General features: G+C 39.2%; 1 protein-coding gene across 1 annotated transcript; it reads right to left on the bottom strand.

The window, feature by feature from the left end:
- Positions 1–15,403: 15,403 nt before the first annotated feature.
- Positions 15,404–15,826, bottom strand: LOC138879123 (uncharacterized). Its single transcript, XM_070158708.1, has one exon. The coding sequence runs from the start codon at positions 15,824–15,826 to the stop codon at positions 15,404–15,406; it is 423 nt and encodes a 140-aa protein (XP_070014809.1).
- Positions 15,827–16,054: the final 228 nt, after the last annotated feature.

Raw genomic sequence — 16,054 nt, 5'->3', positions numbered from 1 at the left:
TTTATCTGAAATGATGGAAACTGGAATACCATGCAGGCGAACAATCTCCCAAATATAGATCTCCGCCAGCCGCTACAAAGAATAAGTAGTACACACAGGAATGAAGTGAGCGGGCTTGGTCAGCTGATCCACAATTACCCAAATAGCATCGAACTTTCTCAAAGTTCGTCGGAGCCCAACTACAAAGTCCATGGTGATCCGCTCCCACTTCCACTCCAGAATCTCTATCAGCTGAAGCAATCCACTCGGTCTCTGGTGCTCATACTTCACCTGCTGACAGTTGAGGCACCGAGCTACAAATCCAACTATATCCTTCTTTATCTGCCTCCACCAGTAGTGCTGCCTCAAATCCTGATACATCTTCGCGGCACCCGGATGAATGGAATACCGCGAACTATGGGCCTCCTCCAGAATCAACTTCTGAAGCCCATCGACATTGGGTACACAAATGCAACCCTACATCCTCAATACCCCATCATCACCAATAGTGACATTTTTAGCATCACCGTGCTGAACCTTGTCCTTTAGGACAAGCAAATGAGGGTCATCATAATACCACTCTCTGATACGATCAAATAAGGACGACCGAGAAACCACGCAAGCTAGAACCCGACTGGGTTCCGAAAGATCAAATCTTACAAACTGGCTGGCTAAGGCCGGAACATCCATCACCATAGGCCTCTCTGATGCTGGTAAATAATCCAAACTCCCCAGACTCTCTGCCCGACGACTCAAGGCATCGGTCACCACATTGGCCTTGCCCAGGTGATACAAAATAGTGATATCATAGTCCTTCAGCAACTCTAACCACCTCCTCTGGCGCAAATCTAGATCCTTCTACTTGAACAAGTGCTGCAAGCTCCGATGGTCAGTATAAATCTCATAGGGAACCCCGTATAAGTAATGGCGCCAGATCTTCAGGGCGTGAAAAATGGCAGCTAACTCAAGGTCGTGGACAGGGTAATTCTTTTCATGTACCTTCAACTGTCTGGACGCGTAGGAAATCACCCTACCATCCTGCATTAATACCGCTCCGAGGCCAATCCTCGAGGCATCACAAGAAACCATATAAGACCCCGAACCTGTAGGCAGTATCAAATTGGGGCTGTAGTCAAAGCTGTTTTGAGCTTGTGAAAGCTTGCCTCACACTCTTCCGTCCACTGGAACAGAGCACCCTTCTAGGTCAATCTGGTCATAGGGGCTGCAATCGATGAAAACCCCTCAATAGAACGGCGGTAGTAACCCGCCAAACCAAAGAAACTGCGGATCTCTATAGCTGAGGATGGTCTGTGCCAACTCTACACGGCCTCTATTTTCTTCAGATCTACCTGAATACCCTCACTCGATACCACGTGGCCTAAGAATGCCATTAAATCCAACCAAAACTCACATTTCGAGAACTTAGCATATAGCTTCTTCTCTCTCAGAGTCTGAATCACAGTCCTTAGGTGTTGCTCATGATCTTCCCGACTCCGGAAATACACCAAAATATCATCAATAAAAATGATGACGAACGAGTCAAGATACGGACGAAACACGTTGTGCATCAAATCCATAAAGGAACTCACAATGACCATACCGAGTCCTGAAAGTAGTTTTTGGGATATCTGGCTCCCGAATATTCAACTGATGGTAATCTGAGCGCAATTCAATCTTAGAAAACATCTGTGCGCCCTGAAGCTGGTCGAACAGATCATCAATACGAGGCAAAGGATAATGGTTCTTAACTGTAGCTTTGTTCAACTGGCGATAATCAATACACATATGCATAGAACCATACTTTTTCTTCACAAACAAGACAGGAGCACCCCAAGGTGATACACTGGGCCAAATAAAACCCTTATAAAGCAATTCCTGCAACTGATCCTTCTACTCCTTCAACTCAGGAGGAGCCATACGATACAGAGGAATAGAAATAGGCTGAGTGCCCAGCAACAAATCAATGCCAAAATCAATATCTCTATCGAGCGGCATGCCCGGAAGATCAGCTGGAAACACATCGGGAAAATTCCGTACTACTGGGACTGAATCAACTGAAGGGGTATCAATACTGACATCTCTCACATAAGCTAAATACGCGTCACACCCTTTCACAACCATACGCTGAGCTTCAAAAAAAAATAACTCTACTGGGAGTATGATCTAAAGTACCCCTCCACTCAACACACGGTACACCTGGCATAGCCAGCGTCACGATTTTGGTGTGAAAATCAAGGATAGAATAATGGGGCGACAACCAGTCCATGCCAAAGATAATGTCAAAATATACCATGTTGAGCAACAATAAATCGGCTTTGGTCTCAAAATCACTAAGAGCAATCAAACATGACCGATAAATGCGGTCCACAACAAGAGAATCTCCCACATGAGTAGAAATACAAACAGGGGAACTCAAAGAATCCCGAGATACACCCAAATGTGGAGCAAAATAAGAAGACACATATGAATAAGTGGATCCTAGATCGAATTGAACCAATACATCTCTGTGATAAACTAGTATAATACATGTGATGACAGAATCGGAGGCAATAGCCTCGGTACAGGCAGGAAGGGCATAGTATCTGGCCTGGCCTCCCCCCTCTAGGGTGACCTCTATCTCCCCGACCTCCACCTCTATCTGTCTAAGTAGGTGGGGTAGCAACTAGAGCTGTAACCATAGCTTGAGAGCTCTGTCGGGCGCGTTGTGGCTGAGAAGTCTGTGGAGGCGCACTCCTCCCAAGTCTAGGGCAATCCCTCACTACATGGCATGTGTCGCCACACTTAAAGCAAGCTCTGGGAGGATGTGGTGGCTGTGACTGGCTCGGGCCAGGTCTACTGGACTGACCTCTGAAAGCACCCCGCGCAGGAGGCACGCTATATACCGGAGGTGCATAATAAGGCTCCTGAGGTCTAGAAGGAGCTGGAATACCACTGGCTGCTGGAAGAGCTGAATGAACAGCGCGACTCATATAACCCCTACCATGACGACCTGCTTCAGGGGCACGGGCACTAGAGAAATAGCCCGACTCTCGAGACCTCTTGGCCTCCCTCTCCTCTCTCTCCCTAGCATGCATACCCTCAATCCTCCTAGCAATGCTCACCACCTGCTGATAAGAAATGTCTATCTCTAACTCACGAGCCATGCTAGACCTGATGTTGGGAATAAGCCCCTCAGAAACCAAGGCTGGGGCATATCTAGCCAAACTAGTGTAACGGACAACATACTCTGAGACAGTCATAGCACCCTAGCGCAAGTGCTCAAACTCTGTGCGCCATGCGTCCCCAAGGCTCTAAGGAACATACTCCCTCAGGAACAGATCTAAAAACTGAGTCCAAGTTAGTGAAACAGCCTCATCCGGATTGTTTAACTCATAGGCTTGTACTTCTTGAACCTGATACTAGATCGCTGAAAACAAGAGGCTTGTACTTCTTGAACCTCTCAAACCTCAGCTGCTCATCCTCGGACGCTGCTGCCCTGTCCTCGGGCTGATCTCGGACTGCAGGCTGTACAAGAATAATATCAGGGACCTGCTTGACATGCACTCGCTGCTTAGGAGTGCGGGCGGCGGGAGTCTTTGCTCCTCCCCCAGCCTGAGACGTAGCTGCAGCAAGGGGAAGCAACCCTGCCTGAGCAAAAGTGGTGTACATGCTCATGAACTGTGCCAGAGTCTCCTGAAGTGCTGGAGTAGTAGTAGCAGTAGGTGTATCAGCTTCCTAGAATCCGGTTGGAACTGTTGGTAGTACCTCGGCGCCAGCTCGCTCGGATGCTCTGGCTACACCACATGTGCATCCTCGGCCTCTACCCCGGCCTCGGCCTCTGACGGCTGCAGTAGGGGGCGCGGGTGCTTGATCATTTTAGGTAGCACGTGTCCTCACCATCTGTGAGAGAATAGAAGATAGAAGTTTAGAATTGTGATATCAAAATCTCGCACGACAAGGAAATCAAATGAAATGGAATTTTTTTTAACAGTTACATAGCCTCTTGTAGATAAGTAAAGGCGTCTCTGTACCAATCAGCGAGACTCTAACAAACCGGCTTGTGATCCATGACTCCTATGAATCTAGAGCTTTGATACCAACTTGTCACGACTTGGTTCGCCCTCCGTGAACCATCGTGACGGCACCTAGTCTCTACGACTAGGTAAGCCTAAAATGCGGAAAATAATCCAAACTTGCGGAAGAAAAGAAAACAGAAATAATGTAATATAACAGCGTTTTAAAAGTGTCGCTCGGCATACAAAATATAACTCTCAAATCCAATATATATCTCTCCCAAAACCCGGAAACCCATGAATCACAAGCTAAGGATATTACATAGTGCTCTAACTCCAGAATAGTCTAAAACAAGTAACTACAGAAGGGCTGTAACTACAAGAGAGAATAGAGAGAGACTCCTCGGTCTACAGACGTGGCAGATATACCTCGAAGTCTCTGAAGGGTTGCCTCGCTTCAAGGATGGTAAGTCTGAGTCAAGGTGCCTGGATCTGCACATGAAAACCATGTGCAGAAAGGGCATGAGTACACCACAGCGGTACTCAGTAAGTGCCAAGCCTAACCTCGGCCAGGTCGTGACGAGGAAGGTCAAGGCCCTATTGAGATAAAATAAAATATAAGATATGATAGTATAAGATAAGCAGTATAGTCGAAAACTAACACTAAGAATTTAATACAGGATAACAAGGAATTCAATAACTAAAACAGAGGCAAAAACAATCACAAGGAAATAATCGGGGATCTCTAAGTATCCCGAGGATCTCATAGTACCCTTAATATATGCCAGGGATATCTTGGTATCCCGAGGATCTCTCGGTATCCTCAATGTATGCTAGGGATCTCTTGGTATCCCGAGAATCTCTTGGTATCCTCAATGTATGATAAGGATCTCTTGGTATCCCGAGGATCTCTCGGTATCCTCAATATATGCTAGGGATCTCTTGGTATCCCGAAGATCTCTTGATATCCTCAATGTATGATAGGGATCTTTTGTATCCCGAGGATCTTTTGGTATCCTTAATGCATCATAGGGATCTCTTGGTATCCCGAGGATCTCTCGGTATCTTCAATATATGCTAGGGATCTCTTAGTATCCCGCACTTCAGCTTAAATCGTAAATGTGTACAGGGAATCTCCCAGGATGTCGTCCTGTAGTCCCAAAGTAAAACACACAACAATGGCACAAGGAATACTCAAATAAACTCAACTTCATAACAAGGTAACACAAACAATTCTAACCTAGCATGTTTCACGTAATACAAATAAGGCAGTTAAAGCAAATAAAGCAATTAAGTCATTAGACATGTTTCTTCTAACTAACAGCAGGTTTAAAAGTGCAAGTAGAATAAATAGAAAGGGAAAGCACAATTAAAGTTACTTAATGAAAATCGGATTTTCAACAATTAGCACAAGTACGCACTTGTTACCTCATGTATAAGGCATTTCAATTATCACAATGCCAATCCTAAGGGGAAAGTCCTCCACACAATGTTAGACAAGCCACTTACCTCGAACCGCTCAAAATCACTCTGAAACCACGCTCTTGCCACGAGTACTCGACTCCAAATGGCCCGAATCTATTCAATTCAATTTTGTAATGTAAATAACTCTTCAAGCAACTGATTCTACAAAGAAATTCTAAGCTAATACGCGAAATTAGGTAAAATGACCAAAATGCCCCTCGGGCCCACATCTCGAAATCGGTTAAAATTTATATTTTCAGAATTCTCACACTCTCACGAGTTCATGCATATCAAAATTATCCAAATCTAAGGTCAAATTCCCAATCAAAAGTCGAATTCTAGGTCTAAGAACTTTCTTCCAACTTTTCCTCAATTTTCATCTCCAATCCGAAATTAAATAATGAATTCATGTTTAGATTAATGGGTTACAAGCAAAAAGGAGTAAGGAATCATTACCCAATTGATATCTCTGAAAATACCTCAAAACCTTGCTCAAATCCGAGCTCCCAAGCTCTAGTTTTCACAAAAACGCTCGATTTTGAACTTAAACATTCTGCCCAGCTAATTCCTTCTTCGCGAACGCGAAAGGCCCCTCGCGTTCGCGAAGCACAACTTCGCTTGGCCCAGATTTCCTTCATCGCGAACGCAATGCCCCTATCGCGAACGCGGTAGCAGCCTTCTCCCTCCTACGCGAACGCGAGACCCTCTTCGCCAACGAGTAGGCATACGACCTCACAGCTTCGCGAACGCGAGGCCATCATCGCGAACGCGAAGCGTTAAGCTTCCACCAGCCCCAGCTCCTCTTCGCGAATGCGAGACCCCACTCGCGAACGCGAAGGAGAAAACTAGAACTGGAGACCTGCTGCATTTTCTACAATTCTCTAAGTCCAAAAATGACCCGTTGAGCATCCAAAACACACCCGAGGCCCCCGGGACCTCAACCAAACCTACCAACATATCCCATAACTTCATTCAAACTTGCTCCAACCTTCGGAACGCTCAAAACAATATCACAACACCTATTTTTCATCGGATTCAAGCCTAAGAATTCCAAAAACTCTAAAAATACGCTTTCGATCAAAAAGTCTATCAAACCTCGTCCGTATGACCTGAAATTTTGTACACACGTCACATTAAACACTACGGAGCTACTCCAACTTCAAGAATCCATTTCAACCCTCGGATCAAAATTTCACTATCGAACCGGAAACTTCAAAAATTCAACTTTCGGCATTTCAAGCCTAAATTAGCTATGAACCTCCAAAACACAATCCGAACACGTCCCTAAGCCCGAAATCACCCGACGGAGCTAACGAAACCATCGAATTTTTATTTCGAGGCCGTCTTCACATTGTTCTGACTACGGTCAACTTTCCAACACTTAAGCTCTCATTTAGGGACTAAGTATCCCAAAACTTTCCGAAACTTAAAACCGAATGTCCCGGCAAATCAAAATAGCAGAAATAAACTCGGAAAAAAGAGTTAATAGGGAATTGGGGCGTAAATTCTTAAGACGATTGGTCGGGTCGTCACAATAACCTTGATTAAAAAGTAGTAATATAGAAATACCCAACATCTTGAAATTCCATGTCATGTTCTAGACGGAAACGTTAAGTACATCGACGGTACTCATGTTGTCTATTAATGGTGAATATGTGTGGCCTTTTATTTCGATATGCTATTACCACACAAAAGGTAAATAGCTTAGTCTCATACAAAAGAACTTCACCAATTGCACTTGGTTTTGCATAATTACACTATTACTAATTCATCAAAAGGTTATCCAACTTAATCCTAATTGAAAAGAAATTTTCAATTTATGTTTTAACAACTTTTTTTGTGAAGACAATAATAATCTAAGTGGGGTTACTAACCGAACTAAAGCTTAGGAGAATTTTTTTAGCACACGTTAACAAATAACAAACTGAATAATACCTAAGAAATTGTCTTCCCATCACATTCTTGGTTGAGTTTTTCCTAGAATATCGTGCAGAATGAGAGATGAATGCGGGTAAGTTTTTTCCATAGTTGCATGGCCATTGATTTCTTCTTTTTTGATTTCTTTATTTATTAAAATAGGACTCCTAATAGACCTTAATTAGTTTCTTTTTATGGTTAACTTAACTTAACATGGTGTAAACACCCGGTGCAGGTAAGTTTTTACCGGCGAAGGGAATAAGGAAATCGTGTGGTCGACAAAGGGACAAATCCAAAAAGAAAAGCAAAAAGTGCAATAATATTTTTTTCTCAATTTGATCTATAATAACACATAAAAAATAAAAAATAAAAAAAGAGCACGCAAAGGCGAAAGTTCACTATTGTTCCCTCTCATGATAAAGGACGCTTAAAGTTCAATTAGTTCACTAAGCCATACTAATCTTTTTTTTTTCATAACTAAATAATTTATAGTAGTTGTTTAAGAGAAACACTAACTCTCTTAATTTCCACAAAGCTTCTTAATGGACATTTTCAATTTTCAATTGTGAAGTGCGGTGATGATTTCAGGTAGCACTATATGTTCGTTTTTAATTTTTAGCCGATTCCTCTAGAAAGAAAATTTCAGACTGTAGATTCAAGTCAGAGTACTGGCATTACAAAATATTCCTTTTATATATATATATATATATATATATATATATATATATATATATATATATATATATATATATATTGTTTTAGCAACTTTGGTGTGTAATTTACAAGTTTCTAACGAGGAATGGAAAAAAAAAAAGAGATTTAGCAATGGAGGAAACCCAGTGCTAGCTAATCTACTAAACTCCATGCTGAAAATGTTTAAATCTTTCCTTTTGCGAGTATCCTATCGATATGCTTAAGCAATTCTTGTCGAACACTTCTGGCCATAAATTTAGTTCTGCAAGCTGCTCTACAATATCGGTTGCACATATAAGAGCATCCGTTTTTTCCTTTTCTTTTTCTGCTATCAATTTAATTTCTTCAGAAAAACTAAAGCTCTATCTCCTCCGTGCAGTTTGATCCCTTAAAAATTGTGGTTATTAAGGCATTAAACTAGGCAGAATACCACCAGCCAAATTGCATTGTCTATGGGTAATTAATTAACCTCACTGTTTTCACTTTGCCCTAAATTCTATCTTATTCTAGTAAGTACTACTTAGGTATCTACTGTTTTTGTTTTGTTAAAGGCGGGGGCGGAGCTAGAACACGACTTACGAGTTCGGTCGAACTCAATAGCTATTGTTCAAATCATGTATTTGTCTCAAGAAACACATCATATATGTACAATTTATTCATTCAGAATCCAATTTAAACAAATTAAATTCCTAAATTCATAAACTTCAAATCTTGGTTCTGCCTCTAACTTAAACTACTCGGGCTTGAGTATCATAATGCACTCGCCACAAGTTCTCTAGACTCTAGAGTGGAGAACGTGGAGACTAATTGATAAGGATTCATTTCCAAGCAAAGTTGACTTAATAAGTTGGAGACTACAATACTAGGAACATGAGCTCATGATTAATTCATATTCATGTAATAGTTGAATGGGATATACGGAGAATAAACTGGTCCACTCACTGCCAACAAACCCTGCTCTCTCCTTTTCGTCTCGTGGTCGTGAGTAGTGCTAAAAGTGGGGTTGTTATATATCTCAGATCTTGGTCACTTCAACTGATTATCCAAATCTATTCACTAGCTATAGCTAGGAGTTTATGGTCCAAAACACATTTCTCTTTTTTGTTAATGGTCCAAGTTTTTTGTGATTTTTTTTCTCCTCGTGTTATTATGCTCAATTCATATTCCACTAATTTTAATACAGTCAAATTTCTTTATAATAATCATTCACTATAAAAGCCGAGTTTTTATGGAACTAATTTTTATGCTATGTTATAATATATATTCTTTATAACAACACTTCACTAAAACAGTTAAAAAAATCTGGAAAAAATGAAGTTATTATAGAGAAGTTTGACTGTTGTACGAGTAGCTTTGAACATTAATAAATGACTTCTTGTATTTTTTAAATATCAAATAAATTGAGATATCATTTGGCCAAACGACTAATATTTGAGAGCAGAAGCAACATATAATCTTTTTAAAGTAAAATTTAGACCTTTGAAAAGGAATTAATACAGCACTTCGGCAAACAAAAGGAGAAACAATAAAAAAATGAATTAAAAGAAGAAAAAAAAAATACTCTTCAAAATTTGATTGAGTAGAGCTCGCACAGTCATACATAAATTTGGTCCATTGAAGGTGGATTCTTGAAACAGTTCTTATGATTTACAACTGTTTTTTCCCCATTTTTCAAGATTTTTTTTTCTTTATGGAGAATTAGATTGAACATAAGAAGCATCCACCATTCGCCGCATAAAAAAGAGCTACATGTTCTTTTCCTCATTATTTATGAAATTTCATTCTGTAAAGAGAGTACAGGTGTCAAATAACACCATGGTACCTTTGAAAGAAAAATATCAGCAGAAAGATTTATTCTTCTGCAATGAAATAGGGCGTCTCATTTTGTTTCAAAGGGCGAATCATATGCATCTGGTTTATGTTACGCTAGTGAAAACTTTTGACCTCCGTTTATTCTCCACTTCAATATCAAAAGATACCTCTCATTAAAATGTTAGCCTGTATAGAAATAGAATTTAAGTTATAAATAATATACATTGATAGTATAAAAAGTTTTAGACTAGTAATCTAATTTAGTCAGTCATAACAAGTTATTACTTTCTTTGTTAGGTTACAATGTATATTGAAGTGAATTGAGCAATAAAGTTGTAGAACTTTTTCTCAGATTGTATTCACAGTATTTGCCTCTCTTTATACAAGTAATTTTGCTAAAAGAAAATGTAAAAACAAAATGATGTTGTACACTTGTTCAGTTCCTATTCCCTAATACTATAACAGAAAAACTAATTTTATTCTCTCTCATGTGATCACATGTGCTTGTCACATGTAAAATAACATCCTTCTTCTGTACAACTGGATTTGCCATATCAATGACACATATTAAATTGCTTCAAAGATTGAGATACTTCCACATGTATAATTGAATGAGTCAAAATATAACAAAGAGAAACCAGGCTTTTATCTAGAAAACTCTGAAGCCCCATTTCTTTGTCTGAAACTTTTCTTCCTCTTCATTTCTATACAAGATGAAATTCCCTTCTTCTTCTTTGTTTCCACTTTATCTTCTTTCAAATTAGTATGGGGTTTCATCTTAACATCCCCCCTCAAGTTGGAGGGTGGAGAGAAAACCCCCAACTTGGGCAAAATCTGATTGTGAGAAACTCCTATTAGAGGTTTGGTGAAAAGATCGGCAAGCTGAAGCTTCAAGAGAATGAAAGAGTGAGTGATTAAACCTGAGAGATACTGTTGGCGGACGAAATGGCAATCCAGTTCCACATGCTTCATTCTTTCTTGGAAGACTGGATTGCGAGCAATGTAGATGGCCGCCTGACTGTCTAAGTGAACGGTGACCGGCAAAGTAGGAGGAGCAGAGAGATCAGCGAGGAGACAAACTAGCAAAGTGATCTCTGCAGTGACACACCTCATATAGCGATACTCTGCCTCAACGGAGGACAACGAGATCGACACCTGTTTCTTCGATTTCCATGAAATCGGAGCTCCACCTAGAGTAATGAAGAAGCCACTAATAGAGTGGCGAGAATTCTTGCAAGCAGCCCAGTTGGCATCGCAGAAAGCAATCAAATCAAGAGAGGGATTTGCAAAGAGAAGAATGCCTTGTGCCGGATCGGAATGCAAATACCGCAAAACACGCAGCCCAACAGAAAAATGGGAAATTGAGGGCTTTTGCATATACTGCTTAGAGTGAGGACAACAAAATATATGCCTGGGCGGGTGTTGGTGAGGTAATTAAACTTACCAACAAGGTGATGATAGAGTGTAGGGTCAGCCAATGGGTGTGTCAAATCAACGTGCAATTTAGAAGAAGGAACGAGTGGAGAAGAGACAGCAGCTCCTGAGCAACCAAACTCCTATAACAATTTTAAGGTAAATTTTCGTTGATTGATAATGAAACCTTGTGGTTCTCTGATAATTTCCATCTCCAAGAAATAGTGAATGTCCCCTAAGTTCTTGACTTTAAATTCTGAATTGAGAAAATGAGTAATGTGGTCTATTTCTACAATGTTATTCCCTATAAGTAGTATATCATCTATGTAAACTGCCAGAATAGAAACGAAACCTTCATTTTATCTGAAGAACAAAGAGTAGGCATTTAAGGAAGTTGAATAACCCTTGAAACTAAGAGCGCCAGCTAGTCTAGCATACCACTGTCTAGAAGCTTGCTTCAATCCGTAGAGAGATTTCTTCAAAAGACAAACTTGATTAGGCTTAGGTGGAGATAGACCAGTAGGAAACTTCATGTAGACTTCTTCTTGTAAGTCCCCATGCAAAAATGCATTATTAACATCAAGTTGAGACACCTTCCAACCCTTCTTCACAGGCACTGTTAAAAGACATCTAATTGTGGTCATTTTGACCACAGGTGAGAATGTCTCAAAATAATCAATGCCTTCTCTTTGAATATCCTCCCTTACCACCAATTGTGTCTTTAATCTTTCAATATATCCATCTGATTTGTGCTTCACCTTATAAACCCACTTACAAGGTAAAGGTTTCTTGCCTTGTGGCAAGGCTACAATATCCCAGGTATTGTTAAGTTTAAGAGCTTCTAGCTCTGCCTCCATAGCTTCTCTCCAACTTGCATCCTAAGAATTTTGGGCATAACTGTGAGATTCTGAAATAGAACAGACCGATCTTAGAACATTCTAATTATTGAGTGATAAAGCTCCAAAAGATAGGACAGTAGGGTGAGAGGCATGATTGAAACACGAGAAAGTAATGTGAAAAAGAAAAATGATATTGCATACACAATCATTTAAATAACTAGGCTGCTGAGAAATTCTTTCAGATTTCTAATAGGTGGTGGAGGTATAGGGATGGTGATACTAGAACTAGGAGCAGGTAAGGGAGAACAAAGATTAGGTGCTAGGGTTGAAGATGTTCTAGGATTGGGATCATTAGGTGAAAGAGGAGCAGGAGAATTGTGAGTGGGAGATAGAGAAGAGAAATCGAGTGACCTAGGAAAGGGAAAAGTGATGGGGCTTGTATCTGGAGGAGCAGTGTTGTTAGGACTAAGACAAGGTGAAGGAGATGAAAACATAGAATCAGGTATTATGGTGTCTGGGAGAGGTGCAGTCGGAGGAAATACCTGATGACTTTGTGGTGTATGTATGGTGACAAAAGGAAAATGATTCTCATAGAACTTCACATCTATAGACACAATGACAGTCTTTGTCTTCAAATCTAAAAGCTTGTACCCTTTTTGATGTTGTGAATATCCCAGGAAGATACATGCATGTACTCAAGGATCAAATTTACTTCTGTTATGATCTAAAGTAGAAGCATAGCACAAACATCCAAAAACTTTGAGATTGTCATACACTGGTGGTTTGCCAAACAGGATTTGATAGAGAGTCTTTCCTTTAAGTACTCTAGAAGGAACTTGTTAATTAAGTAAGTTGCAGTTAAAATGCACTTACCCCAGTATTGTATAGGAACATTGGATTGAAAAAACAAACCCCTTGCAACCTTTAGTAATTGCCTATGCTTCCTCTCAACTATATCATTCTGTTGGGGTGTCCCCGCACAAGAAGTTTCATGTAAAATCCCTTGTAAAAGTAGGAAATCAGATTGATGTGATCCTCTTCCCAATTCTAAAGCATTATCAGATCTCACCTATTTGACCTTAATGTTAAATTGCATTTCTGTCCTGGCAAAGAATGATTTCAGAACTGTGAATGCATTTGCTTTTGAACTTAGCAGGAAGGTCCATGTTCCTCTGTTAAAATCATCTACAACAGTTAGAAAATACTTATAACCATTATAGGTGTTAGACTTGAAAGGTCCCCAAGCATCAATGTCTATAAGATCAAATATTCCATTTATCTTGATTTGGCTTATGGGAAAAGGGGAGTCTAGTCTATTTAGCTTGATGACAAATATCACACACATAATCAAAAAAAGAAGGGAATGAAATGAAACTGAGAGTTTTCACTACTTTTGAATGGCCCAATCTAGAATGTCATTGGATTACATCAAAAATTGCACTCATAGACATAGGTCCTAAATAAGAAACAGTACTGAAAACAAAACTAGAATGATTTCCTTTTGGAATTAAAAATACATTTTTACTAGAAGGAGTAGATCATGTAATAATGGAAACAGGATTCAGCAGGTACATGCCTCCTCTTATTTCACCAAAAACTTGCCCCATCCTCACTAAAAGGACCTGCAAGACACACGCACAAGAGGTCAAATTAAGAGAACATTTGAACTGAACACATAACTTATGAACTGATAGTAAGATACTTAAAAGATGGAATACAGAGGACTCTTTCAAGAATCATGTCATTTTGGATAGAAACTCTTCCTATGTGTGTGACATATAGTTGGAAAGAATTAGGCAGGATAATATGAACAGGTATAGGAAGAGGAGACAATTCTAGGAAGGAACTTGAATCAAAACACATTTGTTCAGATGCCCTTGAATCAATGATCCAAATTTTAGTATTAAAAATTGTCAAACATATTCCTGAATACTTAAGAATAGTACCAGCTACCTCTGTTTCAAAAGGCAGAATTGGGACTCGCCCGGGACTCGCCCTGGGGTGGGGCACTCGTAAAACACCCCTCGACTTATGTGTGGGGCTTAGTTCCGTAAGATTTACGCCTTGGCCGTTGGGGCTTACGCCTCAGACACGCCCAACGCCTTACGTACTGGGCTCGCCTAATAGAACTTTATACAATTGTGTGTAACTAACCTTGTAAATCCTCAAATTTTCTTAATAAATCATTAACTATTCAAAATTACTTTTTTCTTAATCATAAATCATTAAGTTGAGAGTATTTTATGTCATAATTAAAATAAAATTTATTGCATGTCATTCACTAAGATTGCTATAATAGTAAATTTTAAATAAAATTTTTATTTAAAAGTATTTATTTATTAACTTTTGTTATGTCTTTATTATATTAGTCCATAATTTTTTTATAATTATTTTCCTAAATATTATTTTTTATGTTTACGAAATACAATACTTATTAATTTAATAGCTCAGTATTAGCTAGTATTTACAAATAATTAGCTATCATGATATAGTATGGTGAATTATGTGTCACTTTATTAACTTGTTGAAACTTAAAATAAATGATGCTTATATTTAAATTTTGAATAATATTTTGATATAAATTCTCTTTTAAATAGAAAGCATATTAAATAAAAGGAGTATTTTAAAAAAATATCGAATTATAATATCGAAATTCTTTCAAGATTCATTACTCCTTAAGAGATACATATAAGGTTTCGCATCGAATACGTACTTTTGATGTTTGAGTTATAACGATGTTCCAGCTAATTTGAATATTATGATATATGTCAAACTTTTTGTATTATTCATAGTTGAATTATAATTTATGAATATTTTAAATAGATTATTTGTTATAATTCTATGATTTTAATGTATTTTTTGTAATTATTTTTTATTTATATTGTCTTAAAATTCTTGAAATTAGTAAAATTTAAAGATCCGTGGGACTTACGCCCCTTGTCTCAGGGCTTACGCCTCGCCTTGTCAGAGGTAAAATGCATCGCCTCACGCCCCTGCCTTTTAAAACATTGCCAGCTACTGCATTGGCATTGATTTCAGATCCTGTATTCCCTGCATTACCAAATTGAACCTGTCTGATGATGTTAACTAGTTCTGAAATCTGCTCCCTGCTGAAGGATTGATTCTGACTTCCCACAGCCCCTTCATTGTTAGGATTTGAGTTGATTTCATTGTCCTGTCCTCCCATTGCGGCATCCCCTTTTACTGCAACCTGATAATTGTTAGATTTGGTAAACTGAAAATCATCTGCGAAGCCAATTATCCTGTAGCAATCTGCCCTAACATGTCCTATTCTCATGCAATGAGTGCAGCTGACATTAGGGTTATATTTGGCCTTCTTAGCTTTGCTCTTTTGTTGTTGATTGTTTCCAGATTTTGATGAAGTATTCCATCCCTTTGTCCTTGATTTTTGTACCTTTGTGCACCCTTTTGTTGTGCACCTACCATGAATGAAGATGCATTTGAGTTAAGTTGAGGACTCACAAGATTCACAAAAGTCTCTCTCTGATTCTCATCTTGTAGAAGCAATGAATAGGCAAAGTCCATGCTAGGTAATGGACTTATCATGAGAATGTTTCCTCTAACCTGGGCATACACATCATTAAGGCTCATGAGGAACTCAAGGATCCTTTGATCCTCTAAGAACTTAGCCACTTTAGCCTTTCCACCACACACACAGTCACATGAGCAATTTAGATGAGAGCTTAGTGAATCCATTTCATCCCATAGTTTCTTGAGTGTAGTAATAGCTTGAAACACTGTTATTTCCTTTAACTGATGCTGAAATTTCCTTTTGCAGCTGATATAGTTTGGCCCGATTTGATTGGCCAAACCTGTGTTCTGGGCGGTTCCGTAGGTTCCTTGTTATTTTTGAATAGATGACACTATCACCTATGTCCTTTGACGGTGAGTTAAGCAACCATGAAGTCACCATATCATTAGCTC

This window comes from Nicotiana sylvestris, chromosome 10, assembly GCF_000393655.2.
Source record: "Nicotiana sylvestris chromosome 10, ASM39365v2, whole genome shotgun sequence".
NCBI classification, from domain to species: domain Eukaryota; kingdom Viridiplantae; phylum Streptophyta; class Magnoliopsida; order Solanales; family Solanaceae; genus Nicotiana; species Nicotiana sylvestris.
The sequence above is the reverse complement of the archived record's forward strand: the minus strand, read 5'-3'. Positions and strand labels throughout refer to the sequence as shown.

Coding starts and splice junctions, on each gene's coding strand:
- LOC138879123 (XM_070158708.1), bottom strand. CDS start 15,826: ATGGATTCACTAAGCTCTCATCTAAATTGCTCATGTGACTGTGTGTGT.